Genomic DNA, 22,337 nt, shown 5'->3' with positions numbered 1-22,337 from the left:
GATTTTAAGACTCATACATACTCACATACTAGAATATATGACTTATTAAGATGGATATGTTTTGCAGCGCGGGCGTTTAGATGCCTTAGATGTCATTATGTCTCCGCCAATGTCCCTCAGCTCTTAAAAAACGCAAGGCGTTTGATTCCACGTCCAGTTTCAGCGACTCAGCCAGAGGTCCGTGGTAAAAAAAAACAAAAAAAAAACAGACAGTGTGTTTGGATAGCCCATATCTCATTTCCCCCAAACCCACTATGACCGGAGCTTGTATCATCTAATTAATCACTGGCATGACGCGCTCAGACGCAGGTAGAGAGAAAACAGGGAGTTGGCGAGGTATCTGGGAGAAGGAGGACCATTACGCAGGTTATCATGACATCACCACGGCTGGCTATAAAGCGGTGAGGACTAATACACTGAGTTAGAGAAGCACTTGAGGAGCTTTGGAGTAAAGGACGGACTGAGCTAAATAAGCCTGTGGGTTTACCAGCTGATAGGCTGCTGCTGCCGTTCCTCTTTCTGAACTTCACCGCAGAGGAATCCCTTCCACAGAAAAAAAAAAAAAACTTGTCAAAATGAACTTGTCGCACTTGGTAGCTTGTGGACTTATGATCACCCTGCTTTCAGCAAGGACGGGGGCGAAACCTTTAAGTCAGGCGCAGCAGAAGGTAAGAGGTCCAGTTGATATCCTTGTTATTAGAAACTCAATCAGCTTATTTGCTTCACAGTTTTACGCAGCTGTTGGCAGATGGCTGTTTCAGGAGTGATCAGTGCTGCTTTGGTCCAGGCGCTGAAGACTGCTGTTTTACGCATCAGAGTTCGTGACTTCAGTCATGTTTAGCAATTGGACACTGGCAGTATGTTTCAATTGGCTCCACACTCTGAATCTAGAACAGTCTAGTAAGATTTTTTTCATTTACAGTATTTGGAAAGAGACAGAGTCTGTTTTGCATGACATGATTTCCACATATATTTCAACAATATGGATTGCAAATCTACTGTATTCTGCTCCTCCGCATCATCTCCCTCTCTGTTGCATCTAAGCGCACGACGGAGTCATCCGACAAGCGCTCCTAAGAAATAACTAAAACCAATGGCTTTAGGCGAAACCACTCGCCTCAACATAAACTGTTTTATCTCAGACACGATTTTGCAGGACGAAGATATTCAAGCTCATCGTGGAATACATATTTTCCCGTTATTAGTCAAAATCAAAGTAACCCAAACCAAACATTTCCGTGCGTAAAATAATCATTACGCATGGAATTTATCAAAGTGGAATCATCAACTTATGAAAATCAAGATTTCAGAAAGAAGATTTAACTTTTAAACCTGGGGTTTTTACCTCTTATATGACTGAATTTAGGTTCACTGCACGTTGATGGCACATCAGACCGGAGCAGCAGGCTGGAGGCACCTGCCTTTCTGCTACCAGGACACCGACCGCAGCGGTGTCTTAGTTCTTTGAGCTAAATTGTCACATAGTTGCAATGTAAATACAGAAAACTCGCGGGAAATAACTGCAAAAAGTATTTCCTCTGACGCTTGCGCTGAATAAATGCAGCATCCTGGGAGTCTGTTCGGAAGTTGGGCGTTAGTCCCAACCTGTTATTTTATTTCCGCTGATGTGAGGCAAGTGCAGACAGGAGCAGCATTTATTATCTACATTTCAATTATAGTGCCGTGCGTAAAAGTTGGCGAAGTTGACTTAAGTTTGTTTTTCTCTCAGTCCAATGCAAGGGATGTTTGGAAATGCTTAAATATGGAGCAAGATGAAGTTTTATTTGAAATCAAGTGTTATGCAAACGGCTGATGTGCTCAAACAAGCACTGAACATGCAGCGTTCACTTGTCTCTTGTTGCGTAAAAGATGTCTTATCTATCTCGTTGCAGAATATGTTTATCTAACGGAGGCCTGTTTAATTTATGTCATTTCATCTTTGTTCCAGTCTCTTAGAAGTTTGCTGGGCGAGGAGCTGGCGGAGTTTCTGGAGTCGGAGGAGAGGGAGCGGAGGCTGGACACCGTGCGCTCTCGGATACGCTTATTGCGAGATTTACGCATGGACACCCGGGCCAGGGGGATGTGGGCGCGTCTCCTGAACGACCAGCCCACCCCAAGGAGACACAAATCGGGCACCAAGAAAGGAGGCTCCACGGCGCGGAGCGGCTGCTTCGGACACAAGATGGACAGGATAGGAACCATCAGCGGCATGGGCTGCTAGAGCTGGAGCAGCGGAACTGTGCTGGTGAGTGGCCTCTTATCACTCCCATATGAGCTGAACGTAGGCCACTGTAAACATGAGAGGTGGACAGTGAGAAAGACAGAAAGAAAGAAAGAAAGAAAGAAAGAAAGAAAGAAGAAAGACAGAAAGATAGAAAGAGAAAGAACGAGCAGTGACACAAGTAAAGAAAGAAGCAAGCAAAGATTGAAAGGCAAGATAGAAAAGAGTTGGAGTTTTCTGTTTTGTTGATGGTGCCAGAAGCATCTCATGTACAGAGGGAAGGAAGGAAGGACAGAAGGGAAGATTAAATAAAGGGGGAGGAGATGGTAGGGAGAAAGAAAGCAAGAAAGAGGAAGGAAGGAAGGAAGGGAGGAGAGAAGGGGTTGAGGGAGGAAGAAAGACTTTAAGTTAGTGTCTGTTTTATCACGGTCCTCTAAGGATCTCATGTAGGCTACAGTGACAGAAAGGAAGGGAGGAATAGAGGAAATAAGAAAGAAAGAAATTTGTTGAGCCTGCTTTGTGTTTTGTCGATGGTCTTTTAAGAATCCTGTGTACAGTGGCAGGGAGGAAGGAAGGAAGGAAGGAAGAAAGGAAGGGAGAGAGGGAGAAAGAAAGCAAACAAGAAAGAAACAAAGAAAGAGAAGATGTTAAAGTCAGATTATGGTTTTGTCAGTGGTCCTCTCAGGATACTGCCTGCTTCACATCCACAGTTAGGCCAGACCAGAATCAAAATCAGGTCTTACTGGCAGCGATACACCAAGCTGAGAGCGATGACCATGCATGGTCTGATTCTGTCAGGTGATGAAGTCACAGTCTGGGTCAAAGGTCAAAGAAATCACATTAAGCATCTGACTATCTGCCATTGATCTCTGCTGTCTGACTTCAATCCTCTTTATCATAAAAGCCGATGCTTGAGACGATGTTGAGCTGCGGTTTAGGACAGAACAGGATGTCCCAGACTTGTGATGTCATCAAACCTCGACCCGTAGCCTCGCAGTATGCGATCTGAGGACACGAGCCGCGTTATGAGAGCAGGAAAGCCCACATATAGGGAGGCATTCCAGTGGGTGTTTAGGAAGTCCGTGCTTGTGTCTGTACGCATCATGCTGAACGGTCCCATCTGCTGGAGCCAGGCCGAACGCTGCTGATAAGAACAGAGATCATCCATCAAAAAACAAGGAGATCATAAGTCAAGTTTGAGAAAGAGAGAGAGAGAGAGAGAGAGAGAGAGATGGAGGAGGGAGGTGGGGATGCAGACAGGCAGACACACACACAAAAGCACACACAGGCGCATGTAACTGTAACTGTGACATCCTGGGTTTGAATCCGGCCCAGGACTTTTGTCGCATGTCTTTCCTGTCTCTCTCCCCTTTAAACTCTCTAATAAAGGCAAAAAAAATGCCCCCAAAAACAAATATGCACACACACACACACAGCGCCCCATGAGTGGCAAGGTAATTATTCCGGGAAACCCTTTCTCTTCAGTCAGTAAAAACAAAGAAACCTTAAAGGGGCGATGAATGAAGCAGTGAGGAAACCAGGTGACACATAATTCTCCCTGGAGCTCGAGGCTTTTTTGTGGTTGTGTGGCTACCAGTGAAATCCTGACGGGGGACTGTGAGTCACCCAAGTGTTTGTGTGTGACTAAGTTAGTGTGTGTGTGTGTTTCATCAGTTGACACCTCTGTTTCCTCCCATGGGCCAGTGCATTATGTGGACTTGAGAGCTTGTTTTGGACTTTCAGAGGCAAAACAGTCTCTGAAGAGTTAGGGCAGCTGCCGAGGCATGAGGATAAAGCTGAGAGATAACGCAGAATGTTTGATTGAACAAACTTAAGTGTGAATAAAGTTGTTTGTGACAGCTCGGTCTAACCTTGCTTTTCTTCTCTCCCCTCTCCAGAGCTCTGGACGATGGGTTTGGACAACATGGATTCAGTTTGTTCTCGCCCGAGGGAAAAAAAAAACTTGCCAAGTGACGGATTTTCGGTACGAAAAGTCACCATGACCAGCATAAACGAGGACTGAGATGACAACGCTACAAAACCCTTATATATATAAATATATATATATATATATATAACATACAAACGGTCAACACATACAAACACAGACCCATACTACAAGATGGCGGACAATGGTGTAAAAACTACAAACCGCAAAGCTGTATATTGTTGCTGCTGCTGCTGCTGCTGTACATTCATGTACTTCATCCTCCCCTGCATAAATGTATTTATGTTTAAAAAAAAAACTATTTATATGTTTATAAAAAGAGATATTTATAAATATGAGTTTTATTTATGTAACATTTTGAAAATGGATGCAAACTGCAGGTCAATTCCGTTTGTAACTTTTTTTTTCTCTTTTGTCTCAAATAGTTGTAAATGTTTTCAAAATGATAAAAGAACATTCCATGTGCACTTACAAGTCTCCTCTCAGGTGTTTGTTGTATATGAGGACGTTGTTTTAAGTTCTGTTATAACTGAATATGTGAGAGCTGAGACACTTGCCTGGGGAACGACATATACTGTGTTTGCAGTAGTGAGGGAAAATGAAGAGCGGTATCATTTATATTGAAAAAAATAAATTTTGCACACCTAAAAGTCTCTTAGTGACAGGTGCGTAGGACAAAAAACAAAAAGGTAGATACTGAAAAAGAAATATAATCGTGCACACTGTCCATACTTTGCATAATACTTTATTGCGATGTTTCGGTGACCGAAACGCTGCAATAAAGTATTATGGATTATATTTCTTTCTCAGTATTATTTAACTTGAAACCAGTTGGTGTAGATCTACTGTCTTACCTTAGCTGACAAAGGAAAAGGAGGGTAAAGTTAGCGTAAAGTTTTAAGCTGCTTTGAACAAAATGCACAATGTGGACTGACTTATAAGCAAAGATTACAGGGGAAATCTCACTTTCTATCATTACATTTTATAGTCAGGTTTTAGGCATTTAGCAGATGCTGTAATGCAAAGTGCAGCAGTAGAATAAACTTAAATTACCAGATCGCCAATATTACAAAACAACCAATATTAAGGACTGGAAGCCAATGGTCAAAGGTGCAGAGATTTACCAAATATCCCTGTGATCCTACAGTGATCATGTACAATAAGCTTATTAATTACCATGTATGGTAGAGAAGAGCTTTATTAATTTCATCATTCCAATGTAATTAGAGGAAGATATGGGAAAAGAGGATGTTGGATGGTTTATAGGGGAGAGGAGGTGAAGTGTGTTGTGATGGAGGATTCAGGAGTGATTCTGCTGTTCTTAAACTTGCTAAATTTGGAACCAAGTCAAGCTCTTACTTTCTGCTACAGTGAGTTTTATGGTGTTGGTGATCACTTTATTTATATGGCACTTATCTAAAAGCAGAGTTTACAAAATGCTTTACAAAAAAAATGCATAAGGCATAAAAAAATAGTAAAATATACAAAAATAAGGACGTAAACATGGCAGACATTCAAAGAAACAGTGGGGGTTAGAAATAAAAGACCATAAAGTGGGGGGAGTTATAAATATAACATAAAAGCAAGTCTATAAAAGAGTGTTTTATGAAGAAGGAGGAAGGAAAAGATGATAATGAATTAGCTTAAGTTCCCCAGCCAGGTTGTTCCACAGTCTGAGGGCCTGATGGCAAAATCCCCTTTAGTCCTGAGTCTAGACTGACTGGCAGAGGATCTCAGGCTGTTTTATCTTTCCAGGGAAGGAGTGTTTAATGTGACAATGTTTAAACAGGATCAGTAAAATCTTAAAATCATGATCATCACGAAGGTCACATGCTGAGAGGATCATCTTTTTAAGGATGGCAGTTATTTTTTTGTTTTACAAAGGAGGCTGAAAACAGGGCTTGAGACCAGAAGGCTGCTGGTTTGAGTCCCTGGACTAGCTGAGAAACTTGAATGAATAACACTCCAGTAGTCCAGTAGAGCTGCTCAGTCTGCTCAGTATGGGAGCGGTCGGTGGATCAGTGGTTAGATGGACCCAGGTTCGATTCCCGGACTCGCCTGGGTTTACTTTGGGAGTTTCCTCCACAGTCCACAGATCAGTCAGGTGGACTGGAGACTCTAAATTGACTCTATTAGGTTTTGGATGTAAGTGTCTGTCTATCTGTGTTAGATCTGGTGATGGATTTCTCCCTGCCTTCTGCCCAATGCATGCTGGGAAAGGCTGCAGCTCCCTGTGACCCTGAACAGGAACAAGCTGGCAGAGAAAATGAATGAATGTATGAAAATGAGGCAGAGCAGTGCTGAAAAACAAAGCAAAACGTGAAGAACTGACAAAAAAAGCAAAATGACAACAACTTTGACAGTAAACTCAAATTGAAGGTAAAGGTAATACCAATTCAACTTGTGCACTACCAGCAGAGCATCACAGTATGAACACAAGTGACATGGATGGTCAAGACTTGCAGTAAGATGCTCACACACTAGAGGGCAGCGTCACGCTGAGGAGAACAACTGTTCAGAGAAGCAGAGACACCTGTTGCACACACACACACACACAGTTAATTATATTGGACCATATCATTCAGTAATATTCAGTAATAGTGAAATATATTACATCTTTTCAGGCTAAGGGTGATTCAAATCATGACTGCCTTGTCCAGAAGCTGCTTAGTGTTAGCATAATCTTTACTGCATTACATAAGAAAAGGATGATCTGCATTATATTGTTTCAGTTTTGAGACAAATTCTTTGAGAAGATCACCGCACTCACGACTATTCAACGCGCTAAGGTGCCAGAAGACCGAAGAACAGTATTAAGGAAGAAGGTTCTGCACACTTAGATCCATGCAAGTTTCTTTAATAAATTAAGTGCCAAGCTTTCAGTCACAAGACCTTCATCAGGGCAAAGCAGCCTTCACAATGAACTAGGTCCATATATGATCATCAATGCAATCAGCTGTATAGATAACACCTGTGCTGTATTGCTCTTGCTCAGATGGGAATTGTAGTTCAGCAGATACTTAGTGTGTAGTCCTCTCTAGATGCACACAAGAAAATACATACAAGAGGATGTATAATCCGCATCACAAGTGCGAACACTCAACAAGCAGTGTGCAAAAAAATGACATACAACCAAACAATAGAAAATAAAAAATCTGTAACATTTATTATTCATGTATATATTCAGTTTTGAGACAACAAGGCCACTTGGATTCATGTATGAATGAATAATTTAATATGAATCTAATAATTTTCTGTTGTCATGGGCTGACTGACAAATACCATGGCAGTATCAGTGGATGGGGAGCAGAGGCGAGCGCACGCACACACACACACACACACACACACACACACACACACACACACACACACACTGCAGCATTCATTGCTTCTCGCATAATCAGAAACCAGAACCACACTGGTGGCTACATAAACAGCTGACTTCATAGATAATGCAATGCAATCCATCATACCAGACTGCAATATGTGTTATTGTTATAAACTTATCTCTGCCTCTGAAAACATGACATTTTGTTTAAAATCTCTAAGTAAAGGGCCTGCGGAGGCAAACAATGTCAGTAACATTGAAGATTGAGTTTTACCTTCATGCCAGTGATCATTTTGTCAAAGTTGGTGTCTCATTTTGGAATGGCACTCTAATACATCAAGGTTTAATGTGACTGTTGTCCAACACAGACTACCTACTGTGACAGAGAGGTTTAGTGCCACATTTACACTGATAAGACTCAGGGGTGAACAAAATAACTGATACACCACATGAAAAAGGACTTTAACTTGAAAAAGTCTGATAATCACCACTTTTATGTGCGGGTTTTCAAAGCAACACGAGGCAACTAACAGCACTCCAAAGAGGCTGCATAGCTGGTGTCCAAATTAGAGGACAATTTGTCACAAAAACTGTTAAATTACTTAATGTTGCAAAGGGAACAGTCTGGAAAATCAGGACAACATGCCAAACATGGACAAACTGTATTGGTAAAGAGGAACAGTGGCTGTAAACTGAAGCTCACCATCAGGGATAGACGGACACACAGGATAGTTGGTAAAAATCACAAAAATATGGCCTTGAAAATTGCCCAAACATTTAATCAACACCTCTGTGACACAGTCTCAACAAAAACTATATATTGTGAGCTTCACAAAGTATTAACGGCGGGGCTGCCATTCATAAACTGCTTGTATCCAAAGCCAACGCACATGGATAACAGTATGGTCTGGTGATTCGTCTTGCACCGTATTTCCCTCCATCCAGACCAATATATATATATATACATACTGTATTATGTGCACTTATTTAAACATTACTTATTCTGTTCTTGTGTGCCTTTATGATAGTTAGTTATCTTTCTGTTATTGGCCGTCTTTTTCATGGCCCTGAACTGTTTTGAATCACGTTTGTGAAGTATTTTGGGTTACATTGTTGTATGCTGTATGTTGTGCCATGTCACTAAAATTTTTTGTTGATTTTTGATTTGATTTCAACATCATTGAACTTAACAGGAAGTTCTGGGGTGCAGATTATGAAGCAGATTTCAACTCCTTCTTTACTCAAAAGACTGGAGGCTTTCATCCTTGGAGGGGAAAGGTCCAACATAATTATTAGTTACTTGACTTTACTATATACTACTATATTACTTGACTATATTTTAATAGTATATTATATTATGTGCTTCTGTTATTTTTGTTATTTTGTCCATCCCTTGTATATCAACCTATCTGCTGTATCTGCAGGCAGGTTGAATATGCCCTGCTGTAACAGTGACCATCTCCCCCTGTTCAGTGATGTTAAATCTGCTGCAGTCAGTAGCTACTGTGCACAGCTCACAGGGTTTTTAGTCTTATTAGTAAGGATGCAGCCATAGGCAAAAAATATCAAGCCAACAATTTAAGAAACATTCTCAATGATTTGCCAGATTCACCCAGAATTTACAGCAGAGTTTAATTCTTACTATGAATGAACCGTTTTGGGTGGCTGCCCAGAAATAAATGCACATTCCCCCATGATAAAGGGCATTCCTCCTGAACTAAAAGCACAAGATGCATCTACTTCACTCTCTGCAGTTCAGTTTGCTGCTGCTGGAGTTTCTGTTTGTTGGATTTACTCAGTCTAATCCATTTCCCTAACAGCGCTGATTAACAGGTGCAGACACGGGGGAGGAGGGGGTGGGAGGGGTGCGGGAGGATTGCATTGCTCAACTTCTGAATTTACTGCGCTGAATCTGAAAGACCAAGACAGTAATTAAACGCGTGAAGGTGACAGGACTCAAAACCAGATGTTGTGTTACATAGCCAGGAGGGATTTAACCCAAACACCTACTATTAGAATGAGTTTGTTTGTTTCTCTATTAAACACTGATACCTGGGGGAATTCAAATGTCAAACAGAAGTACTGATGTTGAATATTTGGCTCCAAATCACCTTTGCTGCTGTGAATCTTAAGAAACAAACTAAGAGATTTACTAAATGTTGAGAGACATCCCTTTGAGCAGACTGTCTTATTTTGTTCCTCCAGTCGTAGTGGCTGATGGATTCCCAAATTCACCACCTACTATCTGATAAGCCAAATATGATTTTAGAATAGAAAAGCCTTTTCAGGTGATGGTTGGTTACCTGCCAAAGTGCTGGAAGAGGAGACAAAATTTATTAGACTGATGAAATCTACTAAATCACTTACAAAACACTGCTATGTTTGTACATCAGCTACTGTATATCAAGAACACTTTCCTAATTTCCACACAGACATGCTCAGGCAGATGTTAATTACATGGAAATGATGTTGAAATTAAGGGTTTCATTCCAAAACACTTGATTCTGATTGCTCAATGTTTAAAAAAAAAAATACAGATCCTCAAAAATGTTACTCTTCTATAAGTAAGTAATGAAGATCCAGACAGCAAATAACATCAATAACATTCAGTAGTGAAGTTTCCGTTTTATGCCAGTAATCACTCTGTCAAAGTGAGTGTCACAGTCAGATGGTGTGTGTGTGTGTGTGTTGGTTGGACTGAAACTCTTCAGTTCCTCTACACAGCAGTGTGAAGTAAATAGGGGATGGCCATGTGGATGTGAAATGCAATGCTGCCTCTGTGTGGTTTTGAGGGTTAATTACTCAGACGCCCCCTGGGGATGACTGATACTCCCAGGCTGCTATGGGCTTTTTCTCTTGGATGAAATATGAATTAGGCAAACAGATATTTATTTTTCAAACACTGCTGCTGTAATTAATGAGCAAGATAGGAGCACTTTCACAGTTTCTGAAAATAAAGCCACTTCATTCCCAAACTAACAACTACTTATTAAAGCAATATACACCCAGACAGTCCAGCTACTACTGTTACTAGTACTACTACTACTACTACAGCTACTACTACCACTACTGCCTCTGCTACTACTACTGCTATTACTAATGTATAGGCTAATAACCTAATAACTATGTGAGGATGATCAGCAATTAAGAAAAACTAAGTATGAATACAAGGAATCTCTTATACTCCCATACTAAATTACTACAACTACTACTACTATTACTGCTACTAGTCCTACTACTATTAGGCTACTACTGATAACAATACAACTATGGCTATTACTGCACAGTAATAACAACAATAATAATTTATAGACTTAGTCACCAAAAAAATCACTACTCCCCTACACATACCAAATTCTACTTTTTTCAAGTATAAGCTCAGATCGACCCCAATGGAAAAGTGTGTCTGGTGAGTTTATCCAACTTTGTTTTTTCAATCTCATTTTCAAACACTCCTATCTTATTACATGACTATAGGGTCTTGCTCGGATATTTTCAATGATCCTATACATGTATGATAGGATTAGTAGTTACTTTTTCCAGGTTTATCCTGGTCTCGCTTGGCCGTACCTTTCTCCAAAACGTTATTCCAGCGAACGGGTTTGATATTCAGTGGATAGCCTATCGATCCGCGCACACTCTTGGTACACGTGGTTGATGGTTGATAGAGGCTGACTGCGACCACGTGGTCAATATAAACAGCTGTCCGCCATGGGGCATAAAGACGCTTATTATTCAACACATAACAACTGTAATAAAAACTGCAGCTGTTATGACATTAGCGACAATTTACTACTTTAGTATAAATGTTCAATAATTACCAATAATTCGTTTTGAAATAATTTGAGACCATGCATTTCAGTATTTCAACAGGTTAAATACAGTGTTTGGATGCAATACCTCATTTAATAGATTTTGCATTAACAGATTAAGGTAACATGTATGCATTGATGTATTTATGTAGTTGTTTTTGTTGATAAACTGCAGCTAAACAATGCGTCGTTTGTTTCTGTAATGCAATAAATGCTATTTCGCGTGTCAGTGTAGGCGATGCGCGAGCACTATGGAAATACCTTCATAATATTCTGACGTGTGATTGGAGGAGAAGGCCGTGTGGGCGGGACGCCGTGAACGCGCAGAGCACGAAAGTAACCAGCGCGTCTCCGTCATATCTGTCTTTCTTTCTCAATGTCCCACGGAGTAGGCTGGGCCACGTGCATGCATCCGTGATCTCTTTGCCTCTTTATATACGTCCAATTTCTGCGTTTCATTGAAACACGCAGCAAAATCATGGTGAAGTTAGCGAAGGTAAGACGCATGCCGTTTATTTTAATTTTAATGTGTGCTTTTGTGGTATGGAGCTGTGTTTACGCATGAGGCCTCTTTACGGAGAAGTTACTGCGTTGCTAGTGACGGGAAAATGGCACCTGGGCAAAATGTCTGCGCATGTTCCGGGGTTAATGTACATTCATTCGACCGTTTATGTACGAGTGCGGCTGTTGAAATGCATGTTGTTGCTGAAGATACTACCACGATGAGTAACTGTTTAACGTTATATCTCACTAAACGTTTCTTCTATACTCAGAATTGTCAGCCATGTTTGCTCCTTGCAGTTGGTTACTAGGCCTGCTAGCTGCTGCTAGCCAACTACTCAAAATGGCATGCAGGCGCGTGCACGACTTAAGCGTGTGGTTTACAGGTAGAAAACTGAGATGTCATTTGACGGTTTGTCGGCTAATGGTGATATTTTAAACAAAAATGGGAAATGGGACATCTGAAGCATACGGTATGTTAATGTATAGCTAGCTGGCTAACTGGCTAGCGCTAGCACGACCGTAAAACAGCCTCAACTGCTCAGCAGCAGAGCAGCTTATTCCCTCCGGGCAGCTTTAATATTAACGGCTTCCTGGGAGTTTAATTCGTGGTAGTGTTTGTGTCAGTGCGCTTTGCGTTTCTTCCATTTTGCTCGACGCTCGCCAGCAAGTGGCTGTAAACGTGCGTGTAGCTTGTAAATGTGACTGGCTGGCGAATGGGTGAAGCTAGCCGACATGCTAGCTTCCCGTCCCCCTGAGCTCCACGTGGGTTTTGCGCCTGCTCCGACTGACACGAGGCAAGGCGCAAAATCAAAACCCAGAAACCTGCTGCCATCTCAGACAAACGAAAAGCTAAAGACGGTCTGATCTCAAGTCTCATCATACGTTACTTATTATCTAATTAAATCATTAACGGTTATCTTTTGGGAGGCGGGTGGCCTAGAGAGACCGTCCTTCCACCGGACCGCATGGTTTAAGCAAACATGATGCCGAAGTGTCCTTGATCAAGATAAATTAATCCAACACCGAATCCCTACCAGCTCCACGAGTGCTATTCTGTAGCTGGATTTGTGCTGATTTATTTATTTCCTTATGATAATCAAAAAATGCTGTTACTTATGCTTTATCCTTGTTCTTGCAGGCAGCAAATAAACAAGCGACCCAGAAGAAAAAGGCCCCTCCGCCCCCTAAGGAAGTGGAGGAGGAATCAAGTGAAGAAGACAGCAGTGATGAGGAGGAGGAAGAGGTATATTTGAGGCTTTGTTGCAGATTTAAAATATTCCTATTTATGGGTTTTTGTTGAAATTAAAGGGAATTTATTTTCTTTTTAGGCTCCACCAGCGAAAGTGGTGAAGAAGGCCACTCCAGCTAAACCTGCCCCAGCTGTAAAGAACGGCAAAGCAGCCAAGAAAGCAGAAAGTGAAGATGATGATGATGACGAGGAGGACGATTCTGGTAAGTGATGCATTTGAAGTGTTAGATGTTGTGGTTATATTACCATGGTCGCATAATTTACACGTCATTCTAAGGTATAGATCACTCAATAAGATTTGAGTGTTGACTTTTATTGTCCAGTTATTGTCAAGTTTTAAAACAATCAAGCCGCTTTGCCACTAAACGGACACAAATGGGAGATTTGCCCATGTGTTGTCTGTCTGAAAAAAATAAAGAGAAAATTTACTAATTTTGCATTAGGGACCAAATTGGGATCTGGGGCAGAAGTAACTTAATGTAACCACCCGTTACTTGCCCATCAGTTTTACAAGCTCTCCATCCAAATTATATTCTTTGCACTTTGTAATGGCATTTTTACATCAACGTTTACATTGTAGCGAGCCAATTCCATTGCTAGAAAGGTCTGTAGCTCAGAAATTACATAATTCTGCACAGTCAATTTGTTGTCATTGCACTTTTATTTATTACATTGTATCGTGAACGCCATATTGTATATTGTGAGATAAACATATCATCCAATCCATAGTAATTGGCTCTTTATTAGCCGTCTGCCTGTTGTCCTGTGATCTTTAATATGGGTGTGATGAGGTCTAATGCTTTGTCAATCCAACCTGCAGAGGAGGAGTCTGAAGAAGAAGCCGCCCCACCAAAGAAAGCCCCTGCAAAGGCTACACCAGCTAAAGCCACACCGGCCAAGGCAGCCCCTGCAAAGGCTGAGGAGTCAGATGACGATGATGATGACGATGATGGTAGGACTCGCAACATTGCAAAACAGTGAAGGTCCCCATGAAATAGAAATGGATTTAAGTTGTGTTTCTGGTGCTAAAATATTAGCAAGACAATTGATTTGATACTCTGTTAGTTTTTTTCCAGAACTGGTGCTTTATTTTGTAGTATTGCTATTTTGTAGTTAACAGCTTCCATAACATTAATTCTGAACAGAATCATTAAATTATTTTTTTTTATAGAGATTGTAAGCAGAGAAGTTGTATGTCAGAAAACAATTATACAGGCAATATTTTTTGTAGCTTCAGTTACAACAATTCAAAATGACAATTTTCCCTTGTGCAATTGTGTTTTAGTTAGGCTGGCATCAGTGTTATGACAACACAATGTACCTAACAATAAGGTAATCCAATTAGTTGAGATAATTCCCACCCCTATGTTTTCATCAGAGCTAAATGTCATCGACTGAGCTCTTGGTTTCCTTTTCCCTGGTGGTTTTGACAATACCACAGTCCCACGCTGCACACCCTCCATTTCTTGGCATGCATGTTGTTGCTCAGTACTCATGTGTGTAATGTACGGAGGTAGAACAAAGCCAGTGCTATGTCTTCGGTACCGGTGTGTGTTATCGTCTGCCGGTTCTATCCTCAATCGCTGGCACACTCCCGCCTTTTTAGTGACTTCTGTCCAAATTGATCTTTCATCTGTAAATCTCTTCCCAAGACAAACTGCTATACATTGATTGTTCTTTTGAAATTCATGATTCTCATTTTTATATTGTCTGCAGATGAAGAATCAGAAGAGGAGGCCCCACCACCCAAGAAAGCTACTCCAGCTGCCAAGGCTGCTGCCAAGCCCGCAGTGAAGGCCCAACCTGCTAAAGAAGAGTCAGATGATGATGAAGACGACGATGATGAGGAAGGTGAGATGAAGCCCTTCATTTTCTTCTTAATCTTTAATTAGAGGAGCAGCAGTGCCTCATTTTTATCTTAAGTGATGCAGAGTCAGTGTAGAGCGGCCTGCTTTGATACCACAGTTGTAATCATGCATATGATGACCAACAAGGGACTTAATACTGAGTGTATGTGATGTCACCTTTTTTTTATGGATCTGATGCAAGTCAATGGAGGGTCAGTGGATTGAATGCGAGCATGTTGACTCTGATATTAATGCATCACTTGTGGATTTCAGACTCTGAGGAGGAGATGGACACCGCCCCCGCTCCAGCAGCCGCTAAGGCAAAGAAGGCAGGCATGGTCAAGGCCAAGGAGGAGTCAGAGGAGGAGGAAGACGATGACGAGGATGACGACGAGGATGAAGATGACGACGAGGATGAGGAAGAGGGTAAGTTAGGATGATGGAAAAGTGGAAGGCGACCTACATCAATTTATCCTCCAAGACAAACTGTACCACCCGCTTGGCGGGTGTTAATTTTGAATGAACAAAACACAAAAGGCAAATCAAAAAGATTTACACAAGGTATATAAGACATTAATTAAATAATAAAAAAAACATATGGAGATAAAAGTATATAAGAATGAAAGAAAGAGCTCATTCATTTAGAGACAGCCAGCAGTTGTAGTTTTTGCAAGCCTTTGGCACCTCACTATGATGTCGAACACCTTGCCTCTTTTCTTTCTTCCTCGTCTTGGCTGGATGGGTGTCTATGAATTGAATGTTATGGAACTAAATGGTCCATTACTCCACAGCAGCCCCAGTGACTCCTGCGAAGAGGAAGGCGGAGGGAAAGAAGGACACGCCCCCTGCCAAAAAGGCCAAGGCAGAAGGCGAAGGTAGGATTTGACTCGGCTGACCCATCAGTAAAATTTCAACATTGCTCATTATGATGATCAACAAGGGACTTAATACTGATGTGTGATGTCACCTTTTTAATGTTCTGAATCTGTCTGGCATCATTATTCACATAACACTCTACATGAAATGAAACTCAGTGGAAATTTAATCTCCCCCACTCCCAGGTTTCTGTCTGTTTGTTGGAAACTTGAACTCCAACAAGGACTTTGATGAAATCAAAGAAGCCCTGAGGAAATTCTTCTCCAAGAAGAGCCTTGAGGTGGTAGACGTCAGGCTCGGCGGATCCAAGTAAGTGATTTTTATCATTACGATGAGTGCACCACTGCCCCTTGAGGATAATTGGGTGAATGCTGTACCCCCTCCATTTCTTGGCATGCATGTTGTTGCTCAGTACTCATGTGTGTAATGTACGGAGGTAGAACAAAGCCAGTGCTATGTCTTCGGTACCGGTGTGTGTTATCGTCTGCCGGTTCTATCCTCAATCGCTGGCACATCTTCATGCGTTCCTACACGACTCTATGAGACCTGGAAATGAGCAGATTCATATTCCTTAACTTCCCCCACTTCTCAAAGTACACAAGTTTAAAAGTAGGGGAGAATATTGTCTCAATGTATGTGATTACACATTCAAAAAATTGGGTAATTTCCAGATCTTCAAGAGTTTGGGAAAGTATGGGGAAAATATTGTTCATGTCCTGATAATGCATAGGACAGTGCCCATTCTGCTGTGATTATCTCACATATTCTGATGTTTGTTGCTGCGATGAATGACCTTCATCTTTAGAGTGCAATGACATAGCTATATAGGGGCATATTGCCCATCAGTGTAAATCATACTGATCACCAACCAAAATCTTAAACAAAGTCAGGTCTAGAACAAGTATCAGATTTTGATATTGAAACTGTAGAAACCCTGATTTTAATGTAGTTGTAAACCCACTGTGCCCTGACATGTTATATTTGTTGAGAATAATCATCTGCATACATAAAATCCAGATAAACACATTTTGAGATGCTGTAAACAAACTCTTGGCTTCCTTTTTGCAGTTTGACAGTAACGTCTCTTATTTGGCTTGTCCCAACAGGAAATTCGGCTACGTGGACTTTGCGTCCGAGGAGGACATGCAGAAGGCTTTGGAGCTCAACGGCAAGAAGTTCATGGGCCAGGACGTGAAGCTGGACAGGGCCCGAAGCAAAGAGAGCTCACAGGAGGGCAAGAAAGGTAAAAGATACTCTCAGAGACCCCGTGAAATGGCATCTTTACTTCCTTGATTTGATGCATTTCCTAGATTCTTGTAAATGCTGTTAAGTTGGGCTCACAGTGACGTTTGTCCAACAGAGAGGGACGCACGGACGCTGTTTGTGAAGAACCTTCCCTTCTCCGCCACGCCCGACGACCTGAAGGAAGTCTTCGAGGATGCGGTCGACGTTAGGGTACCGCCAGGCCAGAACGGCGCAAACAGAGGGTAAGAACTAGTCGCCGCCAATCGGTGAAATGATGACGTTTCACAATTTGGTTTTCCCTTAACCCAGATGAGGACCCTAGTCAGAATAAGGCATGTGAGCAGCTGAGGATCCTAGACATGACAGTAAATTGTCCTTTCCCACAACCATGACTTATAAACAAGTCAAAGTGAACCATCTATTTTTCACCATTTTACAAGCCAAGTGTCTTTGTAGAATACAACAGGACATTAGCTTTTTTGTTACCAGCATTTGGTTTGTAATTTCCAAGTTCTAGACAAAAATAAGGAATTTGAGGAGCTGTAGGTGTGTCAGATGAGGTAACCTTCCTTCTTCCTTTCCACAGCATTGCCTACGTTGAGTTCAAAACTGAGGCTGAAGCGGAGAAGATGCTGGAGCAGGCCCAGGGAGCCGACGTACAGGGGAGGTCAATCATGGTCGACTTTGTAGGAGAAAAGAGCCAGAAAGGAGCCAAAGTGGCAGGTAAACTCATCAAGTCATTTTGTGAAACTATAAAGCTTCAGTAATTCTCCTTCAGGCTGTTCTGGAATTTAATCAGAGGTAGAATATGGATTCATGTAAGCCTGTCTCTAAGCCCCTCTTAAGACATTCTTCTTCAAAGTTCTTTTTATTGAATTTTCCATCAAATTACAATGATCAGGTAAAAGGTGTACAAATAAGGTCATCCCAACCCTCTCATTATTCCTTAAGACATTCAAATGCTATCGTGCGATAGCATTTGAATGTATCTGCAATATTGACACTTTATTTAGAAGGCCAGCTGTGGTTAAACAATCAAGATGTTAATGGATGCAAAAAAGTGCAGTAAACTTATTTTGTACCTCAAATGAAGACTAATCTTGATCACAATATCCAGCAAAAGAATCAGGATTATCATTTTTATTTTGCAGCCCTGTCTTACCAATCATGGGATGAGTTGATTGGGTTTGACACTTGCATGTAAAATTGCTTACAAATCCTTTTTTTTTTTTTTCAAACTGCTCTGTTGCTTATGCTTGATATTACAACAGCATGGAATAGCTTGCATGAATTGTAATTTATAGCCTTTTGTAGTTTAGATATCATGCATGAATTTCTTTTGATGTAATCATAAGGCACTTTGTCTGGCTTGGCATCTGAATAGAGGGAGATTTGAATTAATTCTCTGGGAAATGAAAAGGGGTTCCTGTCTGAGCATGGCCAGATATGATGCAAACTCTATTTCCTGAATCTCTGTGACGATTTCAAAGATAGTCAAGTACTGATCTGGTCCATGACTAGAGAAGTTTAAGACCGTCCTCCGCCACCTTCGTCCCGATCTCACTCGTCTTTTCTCCTTCCCTTCTGCAGGGGCAGGAGCAGTCAGTAAAACCCTGGTAGTGAATAACCTCGCCTTCAGCGCCACAGAGGACGCTCTACAAGCCACATTTGAAAAAGCCGTCTCCATCCGGATTCCACAGAACAACGGCAGAGCCAAAGGGTGAGTGTGTTTGCTGATAAAGCATCCAGTGTCTATGTCCTTTCACTTGAGTCGCTCTCAGGATTGATCTGGGGTGTGATTATTTCAGATTGCATCATTTATGAACTCGCACGCAGGCGTAATGGAGTTTCCTGTTATGAACTTCTGTCTCGTTTTTTGTGTCATCCTAAACCATCCATAAATAAATCATTATTGGCAGTATCTCACAAAATGAAATGCTACTCCAAAAGTATCTGCCAGACCACAGCAACATCCCTTCTCATGAGCTCCTCTTGATCTCATCAGTGATTTTGCATGGATTCGCACGAGAAGCAGAGCCAATGCACAGTCAGAACGGGCTCCCCTAGTTTCAAATGGGTGTTGCCCATGTCTGCTGTACAACACGTAGAAGCAGCTGAGAGTTGAATTATTCTTGTCATCAACATAATAAGGACTATAAGCAGTGTAGGAAATTGCTACCAGCCACCAGACTAATTCTGATGAGTTTTGTTTTTTTTCTAATCTTAAACCTATTTGACTGATAAAATAGCAAGTCGCTAGAAAAATCTGGGCTGCATGAGTCACCATGGTTAGTGGACAAATAAGTTACTTCCTACCTTGATGGTACAAATCTGAAGAAGCAATACAATACATAATATACAACTCCTTAACCTTTGTTGTCTTGTTTCTCCCTGTACAGTTTTGCCTTCGTAGAGTTCGAGAGCACAGACGACGCCAAGGACGCCCTGGAAAACCTCAACAACACAGATATCGATGGCCGGTCAATCAGACTGGAGTACAGCCAGAACAGCGGCAGGGGAGACGGGGGCAGAGGAAACTCAGGTACGTCTTCAAACCTCACAACGGCCACACTGGAGGCCAAAATGTGGCTAAAATTACATACAGACAATCCCATAACCAAAATGGGTCACATGTGATCACCGCAAGGGCAGTGTGTCATTTTGAAGTGTCCTTGAGCAAGACGCTGAACCCCCTGGTCACACATTGTAAGCTGTTCTGGATAAGCACTTCAGCTAAGTGCCTGAAATGTAACTAAAGTAATTTGAAACTGTTAATGTAAGCTGAATCAAGTTTTCCTTTCACTGGACTTCATGCGAGTGCCCAGGCTCAGGAATGTTCCCCCACTCAAGTGCCGAAACTCGTAAATCCAGTTTAATGATGGTTCACATCATAAGGGTTGTATTTGTCCTTTAATTGAGAGTACTTCATTAATTGAGGTGTCTATAAAAAGTTAACATTAACTGATACAATTCCTAATGTTTTCATAATGGCAACTTAAAAGCTGTACAATGACTTTTGGTCTGATTGTTCTAACTTAAATTTTTTCCCTTTGCCACCAGGTCCTACAAAAACCCTTTTCGTCAAAGGTCTCAATGAAGACACAACAGATCAGACCCTCAAGGATTCATTTGACGGTGCCGTCGCAGCCAGAATAGTCACAGACAGAGACACAGGCTCATCTAAAGGGTAAGACTGGACATATTTGACCTATTCCCTCTTGCCCGCCCCGTCTTCTCATGAGCTCCTCTCTGTCCATCAGTGACGGTGTATGGATTCGCACGAGAAGTAGAGAAAACTCGCAGTTAAACAGGCAGCTACCTCAACTGAGTGGGAGTTGCCCATGTCTGATGTGAAACAAAATCTACAGGACAGTTTATAGGAATGGAACTTGAAATGTTGAGATGCTTTCTCTGATACAGGCCTTCGACCTCATTTATGTCTTTTTTGATAGTTGTTTTGTTGTCCTTTTATGGTGTACATAGTATATTCATTACGGTTTTTTTTTTAAGGCCCATCCATTACTAGGGGGCTGTTGTCATAGAATAGCAATGTTTTAAAAGACGGAAATGACGGAAATTTTGCTAAGATCATTTTGGCTTAGCTTCAGTTTCAGCTCTGTAGTTTTTCAGTTCATGAAATGCTGATATCTCTCCCTGCCCCAGTTTTCATCTTGGGTTTTCGCGAGCCAATAATTCACCCGATTGAATAATTTGTTTCTTTTTCCTTCCCCTGCAGCTTTGGCTTTGTGGACTTTGACAACGAGCAGGACTGCAAGGCAGCCAAGGAGGCCATGGAGGACGGGGAGATCGACGGCAACAGAGTGACCCTGGACTACGCCAAGCCCAAGGGTGAAGGTGGCGGATTCCGCGGGGGCCGTGGTGGCGGCGGATTTGGCGGCTTTGGTGGTCGCGGCGGTGGCAGAGGAGGAGGAGGTCGCGGCGGATTTGGCGGACGCGGTGGCGGCAGAGGAGGAAGAGGAGGCGGCCATCGTGGAGGCGGACGTGGCGGCTTTGGAGGTAAAGGACTGGGAAATTTCTCATGAGCTTAGTGGTGAAATTAGACCAGCTAGTATATTTTGGCTGGACTCGCCACAGGTAGCCAATCATTTGGAGGTTGTATTCTAAAACTCCAGTTTACTATTAAAGTGGAAGAAATGTTGGGTGTACTAGCCAATGAATAGTGGAAATACATTTCCTGCTCCAACTCTAGGTTAGAGCTGTAAAATAAAGGAGATTTCCTTTCATTGGACGACAGATTGTGTAAAAACTGTTTTTGCTCTCTGAGCCCATAAAAACCATGACAACATAAGTTAATGTTGATTAACTTTACAGTGTCCTCATGACATTAGGTTTTGTTAATTTGATCATTTTTTGCCCAAAATACCACTTGTGACCTTCTGGATCAAAGTCCTCATCATAAAGAAAGTGGATATTCTGATTTGATCAGTTGCAGATGAGACTGTCGATTGGTAAACTAAGATGTTTCTTCTTGTTCTAGGTGGAAGAGGCGGCGGTGGATTTGGAGCCAAACCCCAGGGGAAGAAAATTAAGTTTGATGACTAAATCCTTAGTCTGTTTTACTCTTTGAATGGACTCTGGTTTCATCGCTTTTCAGAGCCGTTGGACATTCCAGAAAGCGTCATTGATTATATATTTAACTGTTAACGGGCATTTTAGCCCCTCTTTAGACCCCTAAAACCTTCCCTCCCTCGCCAAAAAGGTCCTCTTCGGCTTGAGGGCTGCTTGTGAGTTCTGAATGTCCCGACTGCAAACCTGCACCCTTCATCCATATGAGTTTAATTTTGTTTTTGTCCGAAGGAGTAAAATGGAATGCGTCTGGCAAACCAGTTTGCTGTGAAAACTACGGCCGTTGTTTCAGATACACCGTGTACATTTAAACAATTTGTATGATTTCATTTTACCTTTTTGTAAAAAAAAGTGTTGTATCCATACGTTTTTGTTTTTATTTTGTTTGTCATTTAGTTTGCTTTAGGTGCAAAAGTTTTACTGTAATGTTCAAGACATATTTTGATGGATAGTGGATGGAGTCAGGACCCAAATGAGTTGGGTGTTTAAGAATTTGATAAAGGTGTTCTGTCTTGTTTCTTGGGTGGGGCACAGTCAATGTCTTAGAAGTCGCAGAGGGCTAGAGGCCTCAAATAATCAAGATATGTAACATAAAAAAAAAGATATTTGTAGTGCATTGACTAATTTTCCCATCTGAGAATCTAAAGGTTTTCATGTGATTGAATAAAACCTTGTAGGTGGTGATTTTTAAATGTCTTTGTCCTCATTGTGCCTTGTCAG

General features: G+C 41.6%; 2 protein-coding genes and 5 non-coding genes across 7 annotated transcripts; all 7 read left to right on the top strand.

Moving 5' to 3' along the window:
- The first annotated feature begins 413 nt into the window (after positions 1–413).
- On the top strand, positions 414–4,582 carry nppc (natriuretic peptide C). Its single transcript, XM_071521223.1, has 3 exons — positions 414–668; positions 1,949–2,245; positions 4,120–4,582. The coding sequence occupies exons 1-2, from the start codon at positions 576–578 to the stop codon at positions 2,219–2,221; spliced, it is 366 nt and encodes a 121-aa protein (XP_071377324.1). The 5' UTR covers positions 414–575; the 3' UTR covers positions 2,222–2,245; positions 4,120–4,582.
- Positions 4,583–11,683: 7,101 nt separating this feature from the next.
- On the top strand, positions 11,684–22,309 carry ncl (nucleolin). The gene is made up of 16 exons (XM_071521219.1): positions 11,684–11,805; positions 12,952–13,056; positions 13,142–13,265; positions 13,883–14,014; positions 14,779–14,913; positions 15,183–15,335; positions 15,701–15,784; positions 15,971–16,094; positions 16,892–17,028; positions 17,146–17,272; positions 17,617–17,753; positions 18,621–18,750; positions 19,430–19,572; positions 20,091–20,217; positions 20,767–21,047; positions 21,529–22,309. Exons 1-16 carry the CDS (start codon positions 11,788–11,790, stop codon positions 21,591–21,593), a joined length of 2,022 nt encoding a protein of 673 aa, XP_071377320.1. The 5' UTR covers positions 11,684–11,787; the 3' UTR covers positions 21,594–22,309.
- Positions 14,519–14,656, top strand: LOC139645503 (small nucleolar RNA SNORA57). Its single transcript, XR_011695242.1, has one exon. It is a non-coding gene; the product is annotated as a small nucleolar RNA SNORA57 (small nucleolar RNA).
- LOC139645502 (small nucleolar RNA SNORD82) lies at positions 15,835–15,892 on the top strand. The gene has a single exon (XR_011695241.1). It is a non-coding gene; the product is annotated as a small nucleolar RNA SNORD82 (small nucleolar RNA).
- Positions 16,165–16,302, top strand: LOC139645504 (small nucleolar RNA SNORA57). Its single transcript, XR_011695243.1, has one exon. It is a non-coding gene; the product is annotated as a small nucleolar RNA SNORA57 (small nucleolar RNA).
- LOC139645501 (small nucleolar RNA SNORA75) lies at positions 19,004–19,136 on the top strand. The gene has a single exon (XR_011695240.1). It is a non-coding gene; the product is annotated as a small nucleolar RNA SNORA75 (small nucleolar RNA).
- Positions 20,260–20,391, top strand: LOC139645500 (small nucleolar RNA SNORA75). Its single transcript, XR_011695239.1, has one exon. It is a non-coding gene; the product is annotated as a small nucleolar RNA SNORA75 (small nucleolar RNA).
- Positions 22,310–22,337: the final 28 nt, after the last annotated feature.

This window comes from Centroberyx affinis, unplaced genomic scaffold (assembly GCF_046629955.1).
Source record: "Centroberyx affinis isolate AG114_WGS23_722 - 3 ecotype Tasmania unplaced genomic scaffold, CSIRO-AGI_Caff_v1 ptg000874l_1, whole genome shotgun sequence".
NCBI lineage: Eukaryota > Metazoa > Chordata > Actinopteri > Beryciformes > Berycidae > Centroberyx > Centroberyx affinis.
The sequence above is the reverse complement of the archived record's forward strand: the minus strand, read 5'-3'. Positions and strand labels throughout refer to the sequence as shown.

What these genes read in the sequence shown, in the direction of transcription:
- ncl (XM_071521219.1), top strand. An exon ending in AGACGACGATGATGAGGAAG is followed by an intron (nt 14,914 to 15,182) that starts GTGAGATGAAGC and finishes TGTGGATTTCAG; the next exon opens with ACTCTGAGGAGGAGATGGAC. An exon ending in GTCAGGCTCGGCGGATCCAA is followed by an intron (nt 16,095 to 16,891) that starts GTAAGTGATTTT and finishes TTGTCCCAACAG; the next exon opens with GAAATTCGGCTACGTGGACT.
- nppc (XM_071521223.1), top strand. Translation starts at nt 576, where the DNA reads ATGAACTTGTCGCACTTGGTAGCTTGTGGACTTATGATCACCCTGCTT. An exon ending in TAAGTCAGGCGCAGCAGAAG is followed by an intron (nt 669 to 1,948) that starts GTAAGAGGTCCA and finishes TCTTTGTTCCAG; the next exon opens with TCTCTTAGAAGTTTGCTGGG.